Source organism: Anomaloglossus baeobatrachus, chromosome 11 (assembly GCF_048569485.1).
Source record: "Anomaloglossus baeobatrachus isolate aAnoBae1 chromosome 11, aAnoBae1.hap1, whole genome shotgun sequence".
Lineage (NCBI taxonomy): Eukaryota > Metazoa > Chordata > Amphibia > Anura > Aromobatidae > Anomaloglossus > Anomaloglossus baeobatrachus.
Genome location: NC_134363.1, coordinates 41303075 through 41328000, shown reverse-complemented (window position 1 = coordinate 41328000; position 24926 = coordinate 41303075). Strand labels below are relative to the sequence as shown.

Here is a 24926-nt window from a genome sequence, read left to right as displayed (position 1 = left end):
GGGAACGGCACATGATCCAAGGCACACCACATCCTCTGTAAAACATGGTGGAGGCAACGTGATGGCATGGGCATGCATGGCTTTCAATGGCACTGGGTCACTTGTGTTTATTGATGACATAACAGCAGACAAGAGTAGCCGGATGAATTCTGAAGTGTACCGGGATATACTTTCAGCCCAGATTCAGCCAAATGCCGCAAAGTTGATCGGACGGCGCTTCATAGTACAGATGGACAATGACCCCAAGCATAAAGCCAAAGCTACCCAGGAGTTCATGAGTGCAAAAAAGTGGAACATTCTGCAATGGCCAAGTCAATCACCAGATCTTAACCCAATTGAGCATGCATTTCACTTGCTCAAATCCAGACTTAAGACGGAAAGACCCAAAAACAAGCAAGACCTGAAGGCTGCAGCTGTAAAGGCCTGGCAAAGCATTAAGAAGGAGGAAACCCAGCGTTTGGTGATGTCCATGGGTTCCAGACTTAAGGCAGTGATTGCCTCCAAAGGATTCGCAACAAAATATTGAAAATACAAATATTTTGTTTGGGTTTGGTTTATTTGTCCAATTACTTTTGACCTCCTAAAATGTGGAGTGTTTGTAAAGAAATGTGTACAATTCCTACAATTTCTATCAGATATTTTTGTTCAAACCTTCAAATTAAACGTTACAATCTGCACTTGAATTCTGTTGTAGAAGTTTCATTTCAAATCCAATGTGGTGGCATGCAGAGCCCAACTCGCGAAAATTGTGTCACTGTCCAAATATTTCTGGACCTAACTGTAGATCTTCCAGCAGCAGAGGTGGCATGTGCACAGATGAGATCTCAGCTTATTGAGCTCAATCTGCGCATGCGCTGTCTCCAGGTGCCATTATTTGAAGCCTGCACCGCCGACAGTTTCTGGGACACCCGCTACTGCCACCGCCTCCAGGTTATTCATGTACACATACAGGCATATGTACATATTTAAAAAGAAATTCAGAAAAATACATATAAACAGACAAATATATAGCCATATACAATGACATACCTAGATATATAGGTCATAGATGCATATACACACACCTATATATATATATATATATATATATATATATATATATATATATATATATATATATATATATACACACACGCATTAATTTAGGGAAGTCAGCAACCTCACTCACTGTCCAGCTCCTTCTGGGCTAATAGATATGGTCGTGCACAGTGCACATACATCACAGGAGGGGCTGGGGGCTACAATAATTATATAATCACAGGAGGGGTATAGACGTTACTGAGGGGCGCATAAATGTTAGTGGAGTGGCAATCATCTCTGGGGGCGTTATACTGGGGTGAGTGGCTTAGTCCTCGGGGTGTGTGTATATATTATATAAATATAGCAGTGCTTTGTGTGTAGTAGTGCAGTGTCCATGAGGGCAGTAGAGCTATGTGTTTGTGTCTATACATATGCAGCAGAGATGTGTTTAGCAGTGCTATCGGGGGCTGTGTGTGTATGTATAAAGCAGAGCTGTGCAGAATTATAATTTATAGGAAGGTCAAGAACTCCTATGTGTCTGTATGTGGTATGTGTGCAGCAGAGGGGTGTGTGTGTGTGTGTGCGCGCGTGTGTGTATACACACACACATATATATATATACACACATATATATACACATATACACACACACACACCTCTGCTGCCCAAAGAGTACATACACAAAACTGTTCTGCACACATGCACCCTGATGTACAGGCAAAGAAAAAAAAACAAACAAAAAAAAACCAAAACACAGCTCTGCTGCTTTCATTCACAGAACACCACTATACAAAGCACTGCTGTATACATACACACAGCTCTGCTACCCAAAGAATACAGTGTGTGTGTATACACACACACATACACATACCACATACAGACACATATGAGTTCTTGACCTTCCCCCAGCTTGTCTCCGGTCTGGCCCGCAGGCTCCATTGCAGATCCTCTCCGGCAGGAAGCAGCAGTGCTGGACATGCTGAGTGACGTCACAGTTAGCAGACGCGGCTGTGTCTATTAACTGACACGGCCAGGTCGGCACACAAACAACTAAAGGCGCAGTGCAGCCCCGGCCAACATAGAAACAAGCGGCACTGCCGCTGGTGGAGCCGCCTGGGGACCCTTGCCCTAGCAAGCCCACAGTTACCAGCCTGAGACCTTTGTGAAGCACAGGAGGGCACTAAGGACCCGGGGCCTACCAGGGGATTCCCTGGTGGCCCAGTCTGACCCTGAGGGCAGGGCTGACAGCTAGGAGCGTGAGAACTGCAGTCCCTGGAACTCGGCCGGGAACCGCACAATGAATCACTGCCGGTGAGTGGGCCCCATGGCGGTCGAAGGGCCCCGGCATTTGTCCAGGTGTGCTGTATGCGGATGCTAGCCTCCTGTCCCGCTCGGGTACTCACTCTGGTAAGACACCACCGTATTATAAGACTGCCTGCCCCTGCCCCCCCCTCTAAATTTGGGTTGCAAAAAAATATGATAATTGTTCAACTGCTTTGATCTCCACCAATTGGCTGTAGCTTGGGGGGGGTTTCACCAAATCCAGGTGTTGTTCCTACAGCGCCCCCTCAGGTAATGTGAAGCATTACACAGCCCCCCCCCCCCTAAACCGGCAAGTTATTATCCCATAATTATACGATAAGGAATAACTCGCCATTTTAGGGAAAACCCCTTCTCCTGAAAATACTAAGTTGGCATACAACATTAAAAGAAGGGAATTTTGTTTACTTACCGTAAATTCCTTTTCTTCTAGCTCCAATTGGGAGACCCAGACAATTGGGTGTATAGCTATGCCTCCGGAGGCCACACAAAGTATTACACTAAAAGTGTAAAGCCCCTCCCCTTCAGCCTATACACCCCCCGTGCTGCCACGGGCTCATCAGTTTTGGTGCAAAAGCCCGAAGGAGAAAAAAATTATAAACTGGTTTAAAGTAAATTCAATCCGAAGGAATATCGGAGAACTGAAACCATTTAACATGAACAACATGTGTATACAAAAACAGGGGCGGGTGCTGGGTCTCCCAATTGGAGCTAGAAGAAAAGGAATTTACGGTAAGTAAACAAAATTCCCTTCTTCTTTGTCGCTCCTAATTGGGAGACCCAGACAATTGGGACGTCCAAAAGCAGTCCCTGGGTGGGTAAATAATACCTCATAATAGAGCCGTAACGGCTCCGTCCTACAGGTGGGCAACTGCCGCCTGAAGGACTCGCCTACCTAGGCTGGCATCTGCCGAAGCATAGGTATGCACCTGATAGCGTTTCGTGAAAGTGTGCAGGCTCGACCAGGTAGCTGCCTGACACACCTGCTGAGCCGTAGCCTGGTGTCGCAAGGCCCAGGACGCTCCCACGGCCCTGGTAGAATGGGCCTTCAGTCCTGAGGGAACCGGAAGCCCCGAGGAACGGTAAGCTTCGAGAATTGGTTCCTTGATCCACCGAGCCAGGGTTGACTTGGAAGCTTGTGTCCCTTTACGCTGGCCAGCGACAAGGACAAAGAGTGCATCCGAGCGGCGCAGGGGCGCCGTACGAGAAATGTAGAGTCTGAGTGCTCTCACCAGATCTAACAAGTGCAAATCCTTTTCACATTGGTGAACTGGATGAGGACAAAACGAGGGTAAGGAGATGTCCTGATTGAGATGAAAGGACAGAAAAGTGGGCAAGGCAAATGGCCAGGGAGAAAACCCCTGAGCAGAGCACCACGACAGGAATATTTTCCACGTCCTGTGGTAGATCTTGGCGGACGTTGGTTTCCTAGCCTGTCTCATAGTGGCAATGACCTCTTGAGATAATCCTGAAGACGCTAGGATCCAGGACTCAATGGCCACACAGTCAGGTTGAGGGCCGCAGAATTCAGATGGAAAAACGGCCCTTGCGGCAGCAAATCTGGTCGGTCTGGCAGTGCCCACGGTTGGCCGACCGTGAGATGCCACAGATCCGGGTACCACGACCTCCTCGGCCAGTCTGGAGCGACGAGGATGACGCGGCGGCAGTCGGCCCTGATCTTGCGTAGCACTCTGGGCAACAGTGCCAGAGGAGGAAACACATAAGGAAGCCGAAACTGCGACCAATCCTGAACTAAGGCGTCTGCCGCCAGAGCTCTGTGATCTTGAGATCGAGCCATGAATGTTGGGACCTTGTTGTTGTGCCGTGACGCCATTAGGTCGACGTCCGGCATCCCCCAGCGGCAACAGATCTCCTGAAACACGTCCGGGTGAAGGGACCATCCCCTGCGTCCATGCCCTGGCGACTGAGAAAGTCTGCTTCCCAGTTTTCTACGCCCGGGATGTGAACTGCGGATATGGTGGATGCTGTGGCTTCCACCCACAGCAGAATCCGCCGGACTTCCTGGAAGGCTTGCCGACTGCGTGTCCCACCTTGGTGGTTGATGTAAGCCACCGCTGTGGAGTTGTCCGACTGAATTCGGATCTGCTTGCCTTCCAGCCACTGCTGGAACGCTTTTAGGGCAAGATACACTGCCCTGATCTCCAGAACATTGATCTGAAGTGAGGACTCTTGCTGAGTCCACGTACCCTGAGCCCTGTGGTGGAGAAAAACTGCTCCCCACCCTGACAGACTCGCGTCCGTCGTGACCACCGCCCAGAATGGGGGTAGGAAGGATTTCCCCTTCGATAATGAGGTGGGAAGAAGCCACCACCGAAGGGAAGCTTTGGTTGCCTGAGAGAGGGAGACGTTCCTGTCTAGGGACGTCGGCATCCTGTCCCACTTGCGTAGGATGTCCCATTGAAGTGGACGCAGGTGAAACTGCGCGAAAGGGACTGCTTCCATTGCTGCCACCATCTTCCCCAGGAAGTGCATGAGGCGCCTCAAGGGGTGTGACCGACCTTGAAGGAGAGATTGCAACCCTGTCTGTAGTGAACGCTGTTTGTCCAGCGGAAGCTTCACTATCGCTGGAAGAGTATGAAACTCCATGCCAAGATATGTCAGCGATTGGACCGGTGTCAGATTTGACTTTGGAAAATTGATGATCCACCCGAAACTCTAGAGAATCTCCAGAGTAACGTTGAGGCTGTGTTGGCATGCCTCTTGAGAGGGTGCCTTGACCAGCAGATCGTCTAAGTAAGGTATCACTGAGTGACCCTGAGAGTGGAGGACCGCAACTACTGTAGCCATGACCTTGGTGAAAACCCTTGGGGCTGTCGCCAGGCCGAACGGCAGTGCCGCGAACTGAAGGTGTTCGTCTCCTATGGCGAAGCGCAAGAAGCGCTGATGCTCTGGAGCAATTGGTACGTGGAGATAAGCATCCTTGATATCGATCGATGCTAGGAAATCTCCTTGGGACATTGAGGCGATGACGGAGCGGAGGGATTCCATCCGGAACCGCCTGGTCTTTACGTGTTTGTTGAGCAGTTTTAGGTCCAAAACAGGACGGAAGGACCCGTCCTTCTTTGGAACCACAAACAGGTTGGAGTAGAAACCGTGACCCTGTTGCTGAAGAGGAACCGGGACCACCACTCCTTCTGCCTTCAGAATGCCCACCGCCTGCAGAAGAGCCTCGGCTCGCTCGGGAGATGTTCTGAAGAATCGAGTCGGAGGACGAGAGCTGAACTCTATCCTGTAACCGTGAGACAAAATGTCTCTCACCCAACGGTCTTTTACTTGTGGCAGCCAGGTGTCGCAAAAGCGGGAGAGCCTGCCACCGACCGAGGATGCGGTGTAAGGAGGCCGTAAGTCATGAGGAAGCCGCCTTAGTAGCGGCACCTCCGGCGGTCTTTTTAGGGCGTGATTTAGACCGCCATGCGTCGGAGTTCCTCTGATCCTTCTGCGGCCTTTTGGACGAGGAGAATTGGGACCTGCCCGCACCCCGAAAGGACCGAAACCTCGACTGTCCCCTCCTCTGTTGAGGTGTTTTTGGTTTGGCCTGGGGTAAGGATGTTTCCTTTCCCTTGGATTGTTTGATGATTTCATCCAATCTCTCACCAAACAAACGGTCGCCAGAAAATGGCAAACCAGTTAAGCACTTTTTGGAAGCCGAATCTGCCTTCCATTCCCGTAGCCACAAGGCCCTGCGTATTGCCACCGAATTGTCGGCTGCAACCGCCGTACGGCTCGCAGAGTCCAGGACAGCATTAATAGCGTAGGACGCAAATGCCGACGTTTGAGAGGTTATGGACGCCACCTGCGGCGCAGACGTACATGTGAGTGCGTCAATTTGCGCCTGACCAGCTGAGATGGCTTGGAGTGCCCATACGGCTGCGAATGCTGGAGCAAAAGACGCGCCGATAGCTTCATAGATGGATTTCAACCAGAGCTCCATCTGTCTGTCAGTGGCATCCTTGAGTGAAGCTCCATCTTCCACTGCAACTATGGATCTAGCCGCCAGTCTGGAGATTGGAGGATCCACCTTGGGACACTGAGTCCAGCCCTTGACCACGTCAGGGGGGAAAGGGTAACGTGTATCCTTAAGGCGCTTGGAAAAAAACGCTTATCTGGACAAGCTCGGTGTTTCTGGACTGACTCTCTGAAGTCAGAGTGGTCCAGAAACATACTCTTTGTACGCTTGGGAAACCTGAAACGGAATTTCTCCTGCTGAGAAGCTGACTCCTCCACTGGAGGAGCTGAGGGAGAAATATCCAACATTTCATTGATGGACGCAATAAGATCATTCACTATGGCGTCCCCATCAGGAGTATCAAGGTTGAGAGCGGCTTCAGGATCAGAATCCTGATCAGCTACCTCCGCTTCATCATACAGAGAGTCCTCTCGCTGAGACCCTGAACATTGTGATGATGTCGAGGGGATATCATAGCGAGCTCGCTTAATCGGTCTGGGGCTGCGGTCCGTGTCAGAGACCTCACCCTGGGATCCATGAGACACCCCGGGAGGACATTGCTGTTCCAACTGAGGGGGACCAGGGGACAATGATACCACAGTGCCCCTGGCTTGAGATGCCGGCCTGGACTGCAAGGCTTCTAATATCTTAGCCATAGTCTCAGAAAGTCTTTCAGTAAAAACTGCAAACTCCGTCCCTGTCACCTGGACAGTGTTAACAGGTGGATCTCCCTGGGCCACCCTTAGCAGAGGCTCCGGCTGAGAAAGTGCCACAGGGGCCGAGCATTGCACACAATGAGGGTCAGTGGAACCTGCCGGCAGTATAGCCGTACATGCTGCACAGGCAGCATAGTAAGTCTGTGCTTTGGCATCCTTGCTATTTGTGGACGACATGCTGTTGTCTCCTCTGAGCAATACAGGAGGGTATATAGACAAAAATCAACAGTGCACCATACAGTGTAAAGTATAGTCTATAATCATATAATCTATAAGTACACTTCTGCACTAGTGGGGCCAGCACCACAGGTGCTGCTTACCGCCTGCGCAAAGCGGTTGTGTGGGCACCAGAAATCCTGCCTGGGTCTCCCTTAGCTTGTCTCTCCTCTCCAGCGTTAGCAGAGCTGAGAGGAATGGCTGCCGGCGTCCTGAGGAGAGGAGGGAGCCGTGGGCGTGACCCAGAAAAGTGCGGGAACTGGTGCCCCACTGTGCAGAGTGAGGGGGGTGGAGTATGCAAAGCATGCTCCAGCCCTCAGTGCTGCCGTCCTGTACAGCGTCCCGCCCTTCCCCTGATTGGCAGGGCTGGGGGCGGGAAGAAAACGAGACTAGGCCGCAAAAGCCGGGGACTCGAGTTATAAGCGCGGCCGCCGTATAAGCGCGGTCGGCGCGGAAGTCCCCGGCGCACTAACAGTCCCAGCCGCGCCGCAGTGATAACCATGGCAGCGGCGGTCAGCGCGGCAGTCCCCCTACACGAACACACTCAGCGACGCTGAAGTGTGTAATGGCACAAACGCAGTCAGCGCTGCTGTCCCCGGTGCACTAGCACACCCAGCAATGCTGGAGTGTTGCTGTGCGCGGTCCTCACGGGGACACAGAGTACCTCAAAGTAGCAGGGCCATGTCCCTGAACGATACTCGGCTCCTATCCAGCATGGTCCTCAGGAGCTGTGGATGGAGCACGGTCTCCTGTGCCTGGAGACCGAAAGGATCCCACTTCACCCAGAGCCCTAATTGAGGGATGGGGAAGGAAAGCAGCATGTGGGCTCCAGCCTCCGTACCCGCAATGGATACCTCAACCTTAACAACACCGCCGACAAGAGTGGGGTGAGAAGGGAGCATGCTGGGGGCCCTGTTATGGGCCCTCTTTTCTTCCATCCGACATAGTCAGCAGCAGCTGCTGACTAAGCTGTGGAGCTATGCGTGGATGTCTGACCTCCTTCGCACAAAGCATAAAAACTGATGAGCCCGTAGCAGTACGGGGGGTGTATAGGCTGAAGGGGAGGGGCTTTACACTTTTAGTGTAATACTTTGTGTGGCCTCCGGAGGCATATCTATACACCCAATTGTCTGGGTCTCCCAATAAGGAGCGACAAAGAAATTAGGATTATCGGCCAATTTTGCACCATTGATGCCCATTTGAAGTTTCCTTTACCATACAAGTCATTTCTTTAAAAATGTTTATTTTTTGAAAACGGGCAGACACCTTGTTCAATTGGCTCAATAAAAATATACAAAAATACCCTCATTGTCATATGAAAAGTAGTGGTGGACATTTAAAACATTTAATTAACCAACCCTAGACAGAGGGGGGGATATGTGAGATAATTACTGCAATAGTATCCTATGGAGGGGGGGGGCTCATAGGGGTCTGCACAGAATTGATGACATCTATTACAATACTGATCAATAAATTTAGGGAGACAATGATTTATGGTCCTGATCTGATAAGATCAAATACAAGATGTGACGAGGTTCGGAGCGGGCAGTTGGATCTAAGCCTTGTTCAGGCGTGGAGTACGGACCGCCCAAACTCCATAGTCTCATATATGCCTATGAGGCTGACAAGTTTGGGTCCAGAGACCCCGCACCCGGTCTGAACAAGGCTCAACACTTAGAATGGGATCCGATCAGATGCCACGAACACTCCTCACCCCATCTATCACCACTTAGTAATTTGCAGGCATTTTATTGCTTAGTGGTGTGGGCCCCTTAATATTAAAAATGGTATTTCTGCAGCTCATTTGGTGTTTTTCCATATCAAATAGAGCTTTGAAAAAAAAAAAAAATATAATATATACCAAGAAACAACTTCCGCCCCCTCTAGTCCCCCATTGTCATAACAGTAAGCAGCAATGTGCTGGGTCTCACTCGCTCGTTCAGGAGCAAAAAAGGGCCAAACTTCTGTTAAAATTCATCATGCCGCCTCGTCAGATCTTCTCCGTAGTTTGTTGCTTGGCTGCCCACAAACATGTTCCAGTTGTCCAGGATTTCCCTCTTAGTCAGTTTATCATCCTGGAAAAAACAAAAAAAAAAAAAATTAAAATAAATAAATAAGTTACTTGCAAACATACATTTTGGTGTATTCACTTTTTGGCCACTAGGGGGCATTGCTCTAATACATTTTTCTCCCCATTGAGTTCAGTGTCTGCAGCAGAAGTTCACATGATGATGAGGACTCCAAACTCTGCACAGACGGTGAATGTTTGCATTGAAAGTGTCCAGCATCAGATTTTTGTATAATCTTATTCAGTTTTTTTTTCAGTCTGAAAAAATCAAAAGCAATTGCACCATAAAAAAAAAACAGATCAGTGGCGCTTCCCTCAGGGTAACAGTTTAACCAGCTCAGAATGGATCTGAAAATTCCTCTTTTGTATGCACACTTTGCAAAACAAAAAAAAATAAATTATATAATCTAATATATAAAGCTGTGTGTGTGTGTGTGTGTGTGTGTGTGTGTGTGTGTGTGTGTCCGGGATTGGCATCTGCACCGTCGCAGCTACAGCCACAAAATTTTGCACACTCACTTCTGGACCCCGAGAGCGTCATAGGCTATGTTTTGAGGGGAAATTTTAACCCTGCACTTTGGTTATTCACCCAAAAACCTGCCTCCATTAAAACGAATGGAGCTGGGAGCCACAGTGCAGCCAGAGCTTCAGAAGAATGCGCAGCCATGCCCTTATATGGAATGTTGGCATGTCACAATGCAGCCAGGGAAAGAGACAGACACAGACAGGGAAAGAGGCAGACAGACACAGAAACAGACAGGGAAAGAGACAAAAACAGGTAAAGAGACAGACAAACAGACAGACAAAAGGGAAAGAGACAGAGGGAAAGAGACAGACAGGGAAAGTGACAGAGATAGACAGGGAAAGAGATTGAGACAGACGGCGACAGAGACAGTCATGGAAAGAGACAGACAGAGATATATACGGGGGGGGGGGAGAAACAGACATAATTACATTTATATCTATTTGTTTTGTGGTGTTTGTGTGTAGAATACATTTTTGTTAACAAAATAGAATGTATTAACAGCGGTTATTAACCCGGGCAAAGCCGGGTAGTACAGCTAGTAAAAAATATATATATATATATATATATATATGTAGGTGTGTGTACCTGTAGGTAGCGGTGTGTGTGTCTGTGTGCAGGTGTGTACACCTGTGTGCATGCATGTAGGAGTGTACACCAGTACATAGTGGGTGTGTGTACACATGTATGTATGTATGTATGTATGTATGTATGTAGGAGTGTACACCTGTACATAGGGGGTGTGTGTACACATGTATGTATGTATGTATGTATGTACGTATGTAGGAGTGTACACCTGTAGATAGGGGGTGTGTGTACACATGTATGTATGTATGTATGTATGTATGTAGGAGTGTACACCTGTAGATAGGGGGTGTGTGTACACATGTATGTATGTATGTATGTATGTAGGAGTGTACACCTGTACATAGGGGGTGTGTGTACACATGTATGTATGTATGTATGTATGTACGTACGTATGTAGGAGTGTACACCTGTAGATAGGGGGTGTGTGTACACATGTATGTATGTATGTATGTATGTATGTGTGTGTGTGTATGTATGTATGTATGTATGTATGTATGTATGTATGTATGTGTGTGTGTGTACACCTGTATGTATGTATGGTGGAGGATTAGCTCATGGTGGGCATAGGCAGGGTTGCAAGAAAGTCTTTAACAAAATCCAGAAGTTTAATACATAGCACAAACTGCAAAAACAAATGTAACGAGCCTCTTCTGGCTCAAAACAACCCCCAAATTCTGCCACATACCGTGGGCTTCCAGTCCATTAAAAGTTCATAGTGTAGGTATGGCCACCTCCAGACACTGACTCCTCCAGTGACCAACACTCACTGTGGCTCCTTCCTGCAGCCCCAGCCCCCTCCAGCCCGGCTACAGTCTCTTTCCAGCATACTCACTGCCATGTGCAAACAGCAGATTCCATTTTTAGGAGTCATGTGACATACCGATGGTTGGGGTATTTAGGTGACCAGACCTACCCATCTCTCCAGCCACCTGTGAGCCTCACCCTAGGAATACTAAATCAACAAAACATGTGACACTACAAGTGCCAGCATTCTTGAGGCCCATACCACTTGCATAGTACATACCACCCATTGCCAACCGGTCACCTTCTCACAGTATATACAGTGTGCCCACCCATATCCTGTCCACCGCCATTAACTTGAGAACGGCGGCAGCTATATGCATAGAAGTGGTGTCTAGGTATAGTAAAGTAGCCATGCGCTACGCAATGAAAGCACCTATAGCGCCACCTGGTGGAAAACAACGGAGTTAGCATTTTTATATCGAAAACGGAACGAGATAGAGAAAAAAAAAGTGAAATACAAAGTTGTAGGGCATCATCAATTCAATACAAAGCGACACCTTGCATACAGAAATGCTATGATAAGGCCGGGATTCATTATTTTAGGGAACTGCAATTTACTGGTGTTCTCCAGCTGCTGAAAAACTACAACTCCCAGCAGTGCAGCTGTCCGGACCCGGCTGAGAGTTGCAGTTATGCAAAACACCAGGCCTAAATGGGTTTTGTGCTGTACATAACCACAATGGCAAATTCAACAGACTCCACATGCACGCTCAGCTTACCGGAGCGTGCATGTGTGCTAAATAGGGAAATACTGCACTACCGGACAATTCTGGAGGCGGCTTATCTACTGTTAGAACAAAGGATTGGACATGTCACAATCCAATATGCCTGATCCTTTTTCATCGCTGACCCCTCCATACACTTTGGGTTTCGTCCTTATATGTTCTGCCGCCTTTACTCCTCTGCGACGTCTTACCTTGTCTTTATCAGACTCGTAGATGAGATGCTTGGCCTCTAGATCCGCGTGGTCGTAGTCGTGTGGGTGGATCCAGTGGCTGATCTCGGACCGGTCCATCTTGCCGTCCTTATTTAAGTCGCGGTGGTCTTTGAATTGCTGTCGCTCGGTTTTAACCCATTCAGGCTCCGGTTCATCAGCTTCAGGAGTGTACATGTCACCTAAGGGGATGAAAAGTGAATAATCAGGACATGGAAGTTCCCTTTAAAAAAGGTGATGGCCACAGCAAGACCCATTCTTCTATCTCAGACAATGGGGGAGGGGAGAAAAAAAAAAAAAAAAAGTGGGAGACCCTCCCCCCCCCCCCATTTATGATATCCAGATGCTCTAATAGAAGGGTATATTAATAGAACTCACCAATATATTCATGAACATCCACTGCACCGTCTCCATTTTTATCGATGTCCTCAATAGTTTCCTGCAAAAGCCAAGATCAAAAAGGTTAGAAATGGAGGAGAAAAAAAAAAAAAAAAGCCCGCCCCAACCCATCTCCAGTGCAAACACCCAAAATGTCCAATTATATACTTAATGGGAAAACTGGCACCGAAAAAGACTTGGGTGTATGGGAAACTCAACCTTAGTGCCCAGTGTCAGGCAGCTGCTGCCAAGGCTAATAAAATAATGGGATGTATTAAAAGAGGCAGAAATGTTCATGAGAAGAATATAGCTTTACCCCTATACAAGACACTAGTGCGACCACAGGGGGGGGGGGGGGGGGGGGTTTGAGTGCAGAAGACAGGTTATTACACTTGGGGTTATTCAATTTGGAAAAACAAAGACTTCGGGGTGATCCTATTACAATGCAGGGGTCAGTACAGCGCTCTCTAATGATCTTTTTACACTTAGGCCTGCAACAATGACAAAACTTAGGTGGCTACAGAAAGGAAGGTTTAGTCATCACAGATGCAAGTTATTTACTGTACGAGCAGTGAGACTATGGATTCTTTACTGTACAGACTATGGATTCCTTATAGTACAAGCAGTAAGACTATGAAGATTGCTTACTGTTCGAGTAGTAAGACTGGAGTCTCTACTTTACAAGCAGTAAGACTATGGATTCCTTACAGCACGAGAAGCGAGATTATGGATTCCTTACAGCACGAGAAGCGAGATTATGGATTCCTTACAGCATGAGAAGAGAGATTATGGATTCCTTACTGTAAGAGTAGTTAGTTTTCTTGTGTGGTAAAGATTCCATAGTCTATGGATTCTCTACTGTACAAGGAGAGAGACTATGGATTCCTTACTATACGAGCAGTGAGATTATGGGGTTTCCTTACTGTACGAGTAGTAACACGATGGTGACTCCTTACTGTATGAGTAGTAAGACTATGGATGCTTTACCATACAAGCAGCAAGACTGGATTCTCTACTGTACGAGAAGTGAGACTATGGATTCTCTACTGTACGAGCAGTAATACTATGGATTCTCTACTGTACGAGAAGTGAGACTATGGATTCCTTACTGCACGAGAAGAGAGACCATGGATTCCTTTCTACCTGAGAAGCGAGATTATGGTGATTCCTTACTGTATGAGTAGTAAGACTATGGATGCTTTACCATACAAGCAGCAAGACTATGGATTCTCTACTGTACGAGAAGTGAGACTATGGATTCTCTACTGTACGATCAGTAGTACTATGGATTCTCTACTGTACGAGAAGTGAGACTATGGATTCTCTACTGTACGAGAAGTGAGACTATGGATTCTCTACTGTACGAGAAGTGAGACTATGGATTCTCTACTTACGAGCAGTAATACTATGGATTCTCTACTGTACGAGAAGTGAGACTATGGATTCCTTACTGCACGAGAAGAGAGACCATGGATTCCTTTCTACCTGAGAAGCGAGATTATGGTGATTCCTTACTGTATGAGTAGTAAGACTATGGATGCTTTACCATACAAGCAGCAAGACTATGGATTCTCTACTGTACGAGAAGTGAGACTATGGATTCTCTACTGTACGATCAGTAGTACTATGGATTCTCTACTGTACGAGAAGTGAGACTATGGATTCTCTACTGTACGAGAAGTGAGACTATGGATTCTCTACTGTACGAGAAGTGAGACTATGGATTCTCTACTGTACGATCAGTAGTACTATGGATTCTCTACTGTACGAGAAGTGAGACTATGGATTCTCTACTGTACGAGAAGTGAGACTATGGATTCTCTACTGTACGATCAGTAGTACTATGGATTCTCTACTGTACGAGAAGTGAGACTGGATTCTCTACTGTACGAGAAGTGAGACTATGGATTCTCTACTGTACGAGAAGTGAGACTATGGATTTCTTACTGTATGATCACTAAGACTATGGATTCCTTACTGTACAAGCAGTAAGAATGTGAATTCTTTACCGTACGACTATGGGTTCTGTAACGGAGGATCCTACCAATATTGTTGGATTTGGACAAATTTAGTCTAATGTGTATGGAGGCCAAAAGACAAAACTTTCATACCACTTTTTAGTCTCATTCTATCCATAATCCCATAAAAAGGTGAGCTTGCACCCTTAGCTGAGATACGGGGATTGGGGAGGTGGTTGCTGGGTCTGACACTGCACCTTCCTGGGACATGGAGGGATCACAATTTATTTAACTTATTAGTTTGATTTTCATTCCCAAAATGAGAAGAAAATTATGATTGGCTTCTCTAGTATCAGGAGCAGCTTTGAGGCGCCCATCAAACGTCTCCTTATATCTCAGCCCCTCCCCCCCGGAGATCCTCACCGTGACTACAAGGTCTTGCATATAGTCAAACTCTTCCGGGTGCAGGAACGCCGTGAACTCCTCCCTGGAGGCGATCTGGTCGCCATTTTTGTCCGCTTGTTTGAACCGTCTCTCGTCGCGTTTCATCATCTTCCTGTAGGTTTCTTTGTCGGGGACGTCATAGAACTCGACTTCTCCTGAGAACAAGGACAAGAGGCGGCCATTACTTCTCATCGATGGGTTTAAGATTGATAAAACAGAGACGCTCACAATATAATGCGGGGCCTAAAGGGGTCGGGCATGACACAAACATTCTTAATCCCAGAGTCACGTCCATCCCCTTGTTCCTAACATTGATCTACTAGTATTTAATCCACGATAGCATGCACAATAAGGGAATGAAAGCATAATCCTGCCCGCAGCAAGCACTGCGCCCCCAAACTGCACCCAAGAAAGCCAGCCAATGTGCCAACGACAAGGGCGAAAGCCATCCAAACAGCACACATACATACAAATTTTTTGGCCACGATACTGGATAGAAAAAGGGCGAGCGCCAGCAGCACCATGTAGAAGAAGGAGGGGAATGGGGCGAGCGCAGGCAGCACCGTGTAGGAGAAGGGGGGCGAGTGCAGGCAGCACCGTGTAGGAGAAGGGGGGCGAGTGCAGGCAGCACCGTGTAGGAGAAGGGGGGCGAGTGCAGGCAGCACCGTGTAGGAGAAGGGGGGCGAGTGCAGGCAGCACCGTGTAGGAGAAGGGGGGGGCCAGTGCAGGCAGCACCGTGTAGGAGAAGGGGGGGGCGAGTGCAGGCAGCACCGTGTAGGAGAATGGGCGGCGAGTGCAGGCAGCACCGTGTAGGAGAAGGGGGGGCGAGTGCAGGCAGCACCGTGTAGGAGAAGAAGGTTGAGCACAGGCAGCACCATGTAGGAGAAGGGGGGGGGGGGGGAAGAGCACAGGCAGCACAATATAGGAGAAGGGGGGCGAGCACAGGCAGCACCGTGTAGAAAGGGGGGGGGGCGAGCACAGGCAGCACCGTGTAGAAGAAGGGGGTCGAGCACAGGCAGCACCGTGTAGGAGAAGGGGGGGCGAGTGCAGGCAGCACCGTGTAGAAGGGGGGGGGGGGCGAGCACAGGCAGCACAATATAGGAGAAGGGGGGGGGGCGAGCACAGGCAGCACAGTGTATGAGAAGGGGGCAAGCACAGGCAGCACCGTGTAGGAGAAGGGGGGCGAGCACAGGCAGCACAATATAGGAGAAGGGGGCAAGCACAGGCAGCACCGTGTAGGAGAAGGGGGCAAGCACAGGCGGCATGTGACAGCTATGCAAGGTGCCATGGAATAAGGAAGGGAACTCACTAGCAGGAAAGTCAATGCAAATTAGCTTTCTTTATGGCTACTTTCCCCCACCCCACAAATTAAAGATATACTCCACCTAAATGGATTTGTAAAAATCTGATTACTAGTGCAGGCTGCACTTTGGCATGACTACTTTTTTCTCCGCCTGGAATCCCACTGCCACAAGGCACTGTATGAAGAGTGATGCACACTGACGCTCTGTTCATGCATCAACTATTGCACCCCCCCCACTTAAAGAGGGTCAAATTTAAAAGTGCTTTTATACAACAACAAATTCACAATTTATCTCCTCTCCATTCTCAAGATTTGGATTGTTGGCTTTACCGCTTGCGGCCTAGGTTACCGTCATCTCTGCCGTCTCAGGGGTGGTCGGTTTCCAGGGCAAGGAACGTGGCGCCTGCTCCCTAGGTCCGGCCACCTTCGGTGGTCCTTCTGCTTCTCTGATGCTCCAGAGGGGCACAAGAGAGCTTTGGCTAAACGATCAATCAGGAGCGCGCCGTGCCCCGGGCAAGCAGGAAGGCGGGAGGCTGGGGAGCGGCGTGCTCCTGAATGGTGATCGTGAAAATAATGCATATACTCTGTGGAGATGAAGCGATAATAGTCCTGCTTTTGTCACTTCTATGGGTATGGCAGTGACCACCACAGCTTTAGTGATGGTCGAGCATGCCCCCTAGAGGAGCCCCCTGAATTGAGGGAGTCCCAGTGGTCAGACCCCATTGATCTTAAGAGGGGGTTGACCATATAATTAAGGCTTCGCAGTCATCCCTTATTTATAACATTAAAATGAAGACAGTCTTTAGGAAGTGGCAGTTTGACAGGAGCAGTTTGACAGGAGCAGGAGCCCTCTGCCCGGACAGGCCATGCTCTCATCCCCTTACCTGCAGCATACCCATACGTGGTGTTCTTGTACTCCTCCCAGGAGATGGCATTGTCCACGTTCTTATCGTAATCTACCCAGTGCTTATTCACGTTCTCGTAGATGTATCGGTTCTGGGAGTGCGTGATCCAGTCCCTCAGCTCCCGGCCAGTAATGAAGCCATCTTTATTGCTGTCTATCTTATCTACTATCTTCCTGCGAGAGACGGAGAGGAATAAAGAGATTAACCAAGAGCACAAGGCCCGTACCTACGAGATGGGAGTACGTCTGTTTAACGTACTCCTCCCAGGACACCGATCCGTCCCGGTTCTGATCACACAGCAGCACCTGCTTATCAACATCCTCCGAAACAAAGCGCCCGTGCACAAACTTCATCCAGGCCAAGAGCTCGGGTGCTGTGACATAGGAGTCATTATTACTGTCAATCTTATCAACTACCTTCCTGCAACAAACCAGAAACTGCACAGATTAATATCGGAGCGCCCCCTCCTGGGCCAATCAGCAACACAGCAAGCGGCAGATTGGGGGGGCACTCAGCCGTCCGGACCCTACACACCCTTATTTTAGGGGTCTGGCCTAGGGTCTTCCTCATTTTAGAAATTATGTCTGGGTCTCACCAGGAAATTCATTTAGATCTATTATTTTAAAAGGTCTGGATAGGATTTATTTTAGGGGGGTCTCATCTTGGGTCTGAATAAATTTTGGGGTCTAGCCATGCCTACGGGGTCTGGCCATGCACTTCTATTCAGTATAGAGGTCTCACCAGGGGTTCCATTCATCATAGAGGTCTGTCCATGGGGGTTCCATTCATCATAGAGGTCTCACCAGGGGTTCCATTCATCATAGAGGTCTCACCAGGGGTTCCATTCATCATAGAGGTCTCACCAGGGGTTCCATTCATCATAGGGGTCTCACCAGGGGTTCCATTCATCATAGAGGTCTCACCAGGGGTTCCATTCATCATAGAGGTCTCACCAGGGGTTCCATTCATCATAGGGGTCTCACCAGGGGTTCCATGCATGATAGAGGTCTCACCAGGGGTTCCATTCATCATAGAGGTCTCACCCGGGGTTCCATTCATCATAGGGTTCTCACCAGGGGTTCCATTCATCATAGGGGTCTCACCAGGGGTTCCATTCATCATAGAGGTCTCACCAGGGGTTCCATGCATGATAGAGGTCTCACCAGGGGTTCCATTCATCATAGAGGTCTCACCCGGGGTTCCATTCATCATAGGGGTCTCACCAGGGGTTCCATTTATCATAGGGGTCTCACCAGGGGTTCCATTCATCATAGAGGTCTCACCAGGGGTTCCATTCATCATAGGGGTCTCACCAGGGGTTCCATTCATCATAGGGGTCTCACCAGGGGTTCCATTCATCATAGAGGTCTCACCAGGGGTTCCATTCATCATAGAGGTCTCACCAGGGGTTCCATTCATCATAGAGGTCTCACCAGGGGTTCCATTCATCATAGAGGTCTCACCAGGGGTTCCATTCATCATAGAGGTCTCACCAGGGGTTCCATTCATCATAGAGGTCTCACCAGGGGTTCCATTCATCATAGAGGTCTCACCAGGGGTTCCATTCATCATAGAGGTCTCACCAGGGGTTCCATTCATCATAGAGGTCTCACCAGGGGTTCCATTCATCATAGGGGTCTCACCAGGGGTTCCATTCATCATAGGGGTCTCACCAGGGGTTCCATTCATCATAGAGGTCTCACCAGGGGTTCCATTCATCATAGAGGTCGCACCAGGGGTTCCATTCATCATAGGGGTCTCACCAGGGGTTCCATTCATCATAGAGGTCTCACCAGGGGTTCCATGCATGATAGAGGTCTCACCAGGGGTTCCATTCATCATAGGGGTCTCACCAGGGGTTCCATTCATCATAGAGGTCTCACCAGGGGTTCCATTCATCATAGGGGTCTGGTTAGGTGTTTCTTTTATTTTAGGAAAATGGCCAAGGGTTCCATTCATCATAGAGGTCTGAATTAGTGATGTGTCGGTCGCAAACGATCCGACACAAAGATCCGGCTCCCTGCTGTGAACGACAGGAGCCGGATCACCAGTGTGAGCCACTCAAATGTCTAAACGGCTCTTTTCGCCACCAAAACCCCGCCCACCCTCGGCTAAACTTTGCCTACTCTGTAATCTAATTGGCCACTTGTAAGTGGGCGGAGTTTAACCACGGGTGGGCGGGGCTTTGGCGGCGTTACTATAATCTTAAATATATGTTCACCTGGGGTGAACACATATTTAAGGCTAGTTTCACACTTGCGTTGAACGGCATCCGTTGCATATAATGGCACAACGGATCGTACAACACAACGGAAAGCTTTTTTTCCTTTCTTTACAGTTTTACCGGCAGCAGACTATAGTGAACGATCAGCTGATCACCCGGCGGGCGGGCGCTCAGCTGAGAGCTTTCAATAGCCGGCGGGCGCTCAGCTGAACACTCTCACATGCCGGCGGCCGGGCGCTCAGCTGAACGCTCTCACATGCCGGCGGCCGGGCTATCAGCTGAACGCTCTCACATGCCGGCGGCCGGGCGCTCACCTGAACGCTCTCACATGCCGGCGGCCGGGCTCTCACCTGAACGCTCTCACATGCCGGCGGCCGGGCTCTCACCTGAACGCTCTCACATGCCGGCGGCCGGGCTCTCACCTGAACGCTCTCACATGCCGGCGGCCGGGCTATCAGCTGAACGCTCTCACATGCCGGCGGCCGGGCGCTCACCTGAACGCTCTCACATGCCGGCGGCCGGGCGCTCAGCTGAGAGCTATCAATAGCCGGCGGGCACTCAGCTGAGAGCTCTAACATGCCGGCGGGCGGGCGCTCAGCTGAACACTCTCACATGCCGGCGGGCGGGCGCTCAGCTGAACGCTCTCACATGCCGGCGGGCGGGCGCTCAGCTGAACGCTCTCACATGCCGGCGGGCGGGCGCTCAGCTGAACGCTCTCACATGCCGGCGGGCGGGCGCTCAGCTGAGTGCTCTCAAGAGCCAGTGGGCGGGCGCTCAGCTGAGTGCTCTCAAGAGCCAGTGGGCGGGCGCTCAGCTGAACGTTCGGCCACCGAGAAACAAAATAAAAAGTTTCTGTGATTAAAAAAAAAAAAAGGGAGCATGCGCAGTGAAAAATAAAGGTTTCCGCCGCTCTAAAAAAAGTTACATGCTGAGTTCATTCCGCCCGATGCGGCGTCAAAATAACGACGCTGCGTCGTCCAGCAGATGCAACGCTGACACTTGCGTTACAGTGCGTCGTCCATACAAGTCTATGGAGAATAGCGCAGTGCGTTAACGGACTGCGCTATTCTCCATAGTGACGGACTGCGCTGAACGCAAGTGTGAAAGTAGCCTAATAAGGAGCAGAGAACGATCTGAAAGATCCGGCTCTTTTTGGTGAACCGGATCACCAAAAAGAGCCGGACTGCCCATCACTACTGTCCATGGGGCTTCCATTCATCATAGGGGTCTGGTTAGGTGTTCCTTTTATTTTAGGAGAATGGCCAAGGCTTCCATTCATCATAGGGGTCTGGCCATGGGATCAAGTCAATTCAGGGGTCTGGTTAGGAGTTCCATTTATTTTAGTGGTCTAACCACAGATGCCATTCATCTTAGGGGGTCTGGCCATGGGATCAATTCATTTTTTAGGTGTCTAGTCATGGATCCCATTCATCTTAGGGGTCTGGTTAGGTGTTCCATTTACTTTATGGGAATGGCCAAGGGTTCAATTCATCATAGGGGCCTGGCCCGTGATCAATTCATTTGTAGGGGTCTGGTTAGGTGTTCCATTTATTTAGGGGTCTGGTCTTGGGTCCCATTCATCTTAGAGGTCTGGTCTTGGGTCCCATTTATTTTGGGTGTCTGACCTGGGGTTTCAATGAGTTTATGGTTCTGGTATTTACAAGGCAGAGAAGGGTTAACAATGCAGCTGTCCCCCCAGTAACAGATCATTTATGTAGCACTATGGCTGTAGACGGATTATATTACCGGCACCCACACACATGCACGCTCTGCTCATCTGAGCATGCATGTGTTTCCAATGGAGAGATGGGCTTTTCTTGAAATACAGCCAAGCCGCTTCTTGCACGGCAGAAGTATCCGGCTGATGAAAGCCCCCGTAATTGGATGTCGGAAGGGGGCTACCTAAACCAAAATGTGCAGGGAGGGAGGAGGATCACACACAAGGCAGACATTTTTCCATGATTTTGGAATTGCATTGAAAGCCGTAGTGATCAGAACAGCAGCAGTTAATACTGGTGGAGACACATCACTGGTGCACGTACAGGACCTCTGCATCCTTAAAAGGGGCGAGACCCCGAACCATTCTTATCCCTCCTACTAGAGGAAAAGTCTGGAGTCTGCCACGTTAACAGTCTGGAATGTTCCGGCCCCCTCCTCCCCCCTCCAGGCTTTCTGTAGGGTGGGCGATGGTGCCGAGGTTCCTCCTCCGTGAAGGCTGCACTAAGAAGCTTCATCCTAACTCCAAACCGGCAGTGGAGACCTCTTATTTTGCAGCTTTTTTTGGGGGTGGAGAGGGGACAGTTTATATGACATGTGGGCATTATGTGCCCCCCTAAACAAGGCATAGATGGGGTCCCAACACCTTTTATTAATGTGCTCTCCTAGAGTGCCTGGTTAGATGCCGGGATCAGAGTCATCTCCGATCCTGGAATCATCAGCAGGGCGCCGGCTGTGCATTACAGCTGACACCCGCTGCCCATGGTGCAGGCTCAGCTTCTGCACCTGCGGTAAATACATCCCAACAGAGCGGTATGTGTGCTAGGACATGTTTTCCAATGGCAGAGCAATGAACCCTCACCTGTGCCCATCTATGATATTCTACACACAGTCCGGCATGCTGGGAGTTCTCGTTTTGCAGCAGTGATATAGAAGGGTTAAGCGTGGCGGTCTTACCCCAGCCGCTCCTGGCTTTCCTCCGGGGTGAGCTGATCAAACGTCTTGGCCTCTTCTTTGCCTAGGAAGGCTTCGTGGTCGAAGTTGAAGTCCTTGCTGTGGTCGTGCTCGTGGTCGCTCAGCTCCTTGCCGTGCTGGACGCGCTCCTTCTTCTCCTGGGCCGGTTTACACCTCACCCACGAGGCGCCCAGGACGAGAACGGAGAAGAGGAAGCCGCAGTGTGCCCGCATCGTGCTGCCACCAGCTGCCTGGAAGAACAACGGCAGCGGGTCATCAACAGGCACCTACAGTGTCTAGCGCTATCGGGCATGCTGGGCATTGTAGTTCTGCAATGTCTAGCGCTATAGTGCATGCTGGACGTTGTAGTTCTGCAATGTCTAGCGCTATAGTGCATGCTGGACGTTGTAGTTCTGCAATGTCTAGCGCTATAGTGCATGCTGGGCGTTGTAGTTCTGCAATGTCTAGCGCTATAGTGCATGCTGGGCGTTGTAGTTCTGCAATGTCTAGCGCTATAGTGCATGCTGGGCGTTGTAGTTCTGCAATGTCTAGCGCTATAGTGCATGCTGGGCGTTGTAGTTCTGCAATGTCTAGCGCTATAGTGCATGCTGGACGTTGTAGTTCTGCAATGTCTAGCGCTATAGTGCATGCTGGACGTTGTAGTTCTGCAATGTCTAGTGCTATAGTGCATGTTGGGGGTTGTAGTTCTGCAATGTCTAGCGCTATCGGGCACGCTGGGCGTTGTAGTTCTGCAATGTCTAGCGCTATCGGGCACGCTGGGCGTTGTAGTTCTGCAATGTCTAGCGCTATCGGGCACGCTGGGCGTTGTAGTTCTGCAATGTCTAGCGCTATCGGGCACGCTGGGCGTTGTAGTTCTGCAATGTCTAGCGCTATCGGGCACGCTGGGAGTTGTAGTTCTGCAATGTCTAGCGCTATCGGGCACGCTGGGCGTTGTAGTTCTGCAATGTCTAGCGCTATCGGGCACGCTGGGCGTTGTAGTTCTGCAATGTCTAGCGCTATCGGGCACGCTGGGCGTTGTAGTTCTGCAATGTCTAGCGCTATCGGGCACGCTGGGAGTTGTAGCCATGTAATGTCTAGCGCTATCGGGCATGCTGGGCGTTGTAGTTCTGCAATGTCTAGCGCTATAGTGCATGCTGGGCGTTGTAGTTCTGCAATGTCTAGCGCTATCGGGCACGCTGGGAGTTGTAGTCATGTAATGTCTAGCGCTATCGGGCACGCTGGGCATTGTAGTTCTGCAATGTCTAGCGCTATAGTGCATGCTGGACGTTGTAGTTCTGCAATGTCTAGCGCTATAGTGCATGCTGGACGTTGTAGTTCTGCAATGTCTAGTGCTATAGTGCATGTTGGGGGTTGTAGTTCTGCAATGTCTAGCGCTATCGGGCACGCTGGGAGTTGTAGTCATGTAATGTCTAGAGCTGTCAGGCATTCTGGGAGTTGTAGTTCTGCAATATCTAGAGCTAACGGGCATGCTGGAAGTTGTAGTGCTGCATTCTATTGCTGCAGAGCATGCTGGGAGTTGTAGTTCTGCAATGTCTAGAGCCATCGGGCATGCTGGGAGTTGTAGTTCTTCCTCATCTATAGCTACGTGGCATGCTGGGAGTTGTAGTTCTTCCTCATCTATAGCTACGTGGCATGCTGGGAGTTGTAGTTCTTCCTCATCTATAGCTACGTGGCATGCTGGGAGTTGTAGTTCTTCCTCATCTATAGCTACGTGGCACGCTGAGAGTTGTAGTTCTGCAACATCTACAGGTGCAGGGCATGCTGGGAGTTGAGTCTCACAGGATGGATTGGAGACCCCTGTATATAAAGTGTATCCCTGCCGCAGCTGATCGCCTGCACTCACTGTACACGGTGCAGTCACCATCACAGAGCAGTGACCCGGTAACGCCGCGCAGCCGATGTGTTACCTTGTGCTGCCCCTCCGGTCTCTGCCCAGCGATCGCGGTGTCTGTGTCTGTGTAGCAGCTGCGCGGCCCCTTTAAATTGCTCGCAGCGAGTAGGCGTAGAAAGGGCGGGTCTTTGCTTATTAGAATAGTACAACGCCCACGAGGAGGCGTGTCCAGAGAAAGTTCTGGACTGGGCGCTTGCTTTCCATTGGTCATTTCTCGCCACGTTGACAAGACCACGTGGTTCAGCGGCTCTTGTGTGGGTGTAGACGCGCCGATAAGGGGCGGAATGTCAGTCAGTCGGTGTGTTGCCAAGCAACGCCTTAAACGCGCTGGCGAGTGCTATGGGTGCCGGCTTGGGTCAAAAAGAATTGTAGCTCACCTTCTTCATGGTTTGAAGTGGCGAAAGTCTATAATGGAGACCAGTGCAAATAAGAGCAGTGTTCCCATAGTAACCATCCAGTTACTCCACATTCAGCGCAAATGAGAGCAGTGTTCCCATAGTAACCATCCAGTTACTCCACATTCAGTGCAAATGAGAGCAGTGTTCCCATAGTAACCATCCAGTTACTCCACATTCAGTGCAAATGAGAGCAGTGTTCCCATAGTAACCATCCAGTTACTCCACATTCAGTGCAAATGAGAGCAGTGTTCCCATAGCAACCAGCTAGTTACTCCATATTTAGTGCAAATGAGAGCAGTGTTCCCATAGCAACCAGCTAGTTACTCCATATTTAGTGCAAATGAGAACAGTGTTCCTATAGTAACCACCCAGTTACTCCACATTCAATGCAAACGACAGCAGTGTTCCTATAGTAACCATCCAGTTACTCCACATTCAGTGCAAACGAGAGCAGTGTTCCCATAGTAACCATCAGATACTCCACATTCAGTGCAAATGAGAGCAGTGTTCCCATAGTAACCATCCAGTTACTCCACATTCGGTGCAGAAGACAGCAGTGTTCCCATAGTAACCATTGA

The 24926-nt window shown here is 49.6% G+C and overlaps 1 protein-coding gene across 2 annotated transcripts; it reads right to left on the bottom strand.

The window, feature by feature from the left end:
* Positions 1-8465: 8465 nt before the first annotated feature.
* Positions 8466-24042, bottom strand: RCN3 (reticulocalbin 3). Of its 2 annotated transcripts, none has more exons than XM_075328843.1 (7): positions 23967-24042; positions 22042-22289; positions 17371-17564; positions 14916-15091; positions 12535-12595; positions 12139-12338; positions 8466-9314 (listed from the first exon to the last, which is right to left on the bottom strand). In XM_075328843.1, the coding sequence occupies exons 2-7, from the start codon at positions 22269-22271 to the stop codon at positions 9207-9209; spliced, it is 969 nt and encodes a 322-aa protein (XP_075184958.1). In that variant the 5' UTR covers positions 22272-22289; positions 23967-24042; the 3' UTR covers positions 8466-9206. The 2 variants fall into 2 exon arrangements, with proteins under 2 accessions (XP_075184958.1, XP_075184957.1); XM_075328842.1 differs by lacking the exon at positions 17371-17564 and adding an exon at positions 17124-17317.
* Positions 24043-24926: the final 884 nt, after the last annotated feature.

What these genes read in the sequence shown, in the direction of transcription:
- RCN3 (XM_075328843.1), bottom strand. Translation starts at nt 22,271, where the DNA reads ATGCGGGCACACTGCGGCTTCCTCTTCTCCGTTCTCGTCCTGGGCGCC. An exon ending in GGATGTTCATGAATATATTG is followed by an intron (nt 12,339 to 12,534) that starts GTGAGTTCTATT and finishes TCATCCCCTTAG; the next exon opens with GTGACATGTACACTCCTGAA. An exon ending in ACGAGTCTGATAAAGACAAG is followed by an intron (nt 9,315 to 12,138) that starts GTAAGACGTCGC and finishes TGTTTTTTCCAG; the next exon opens with GATGATAAACTGACTAAGAG.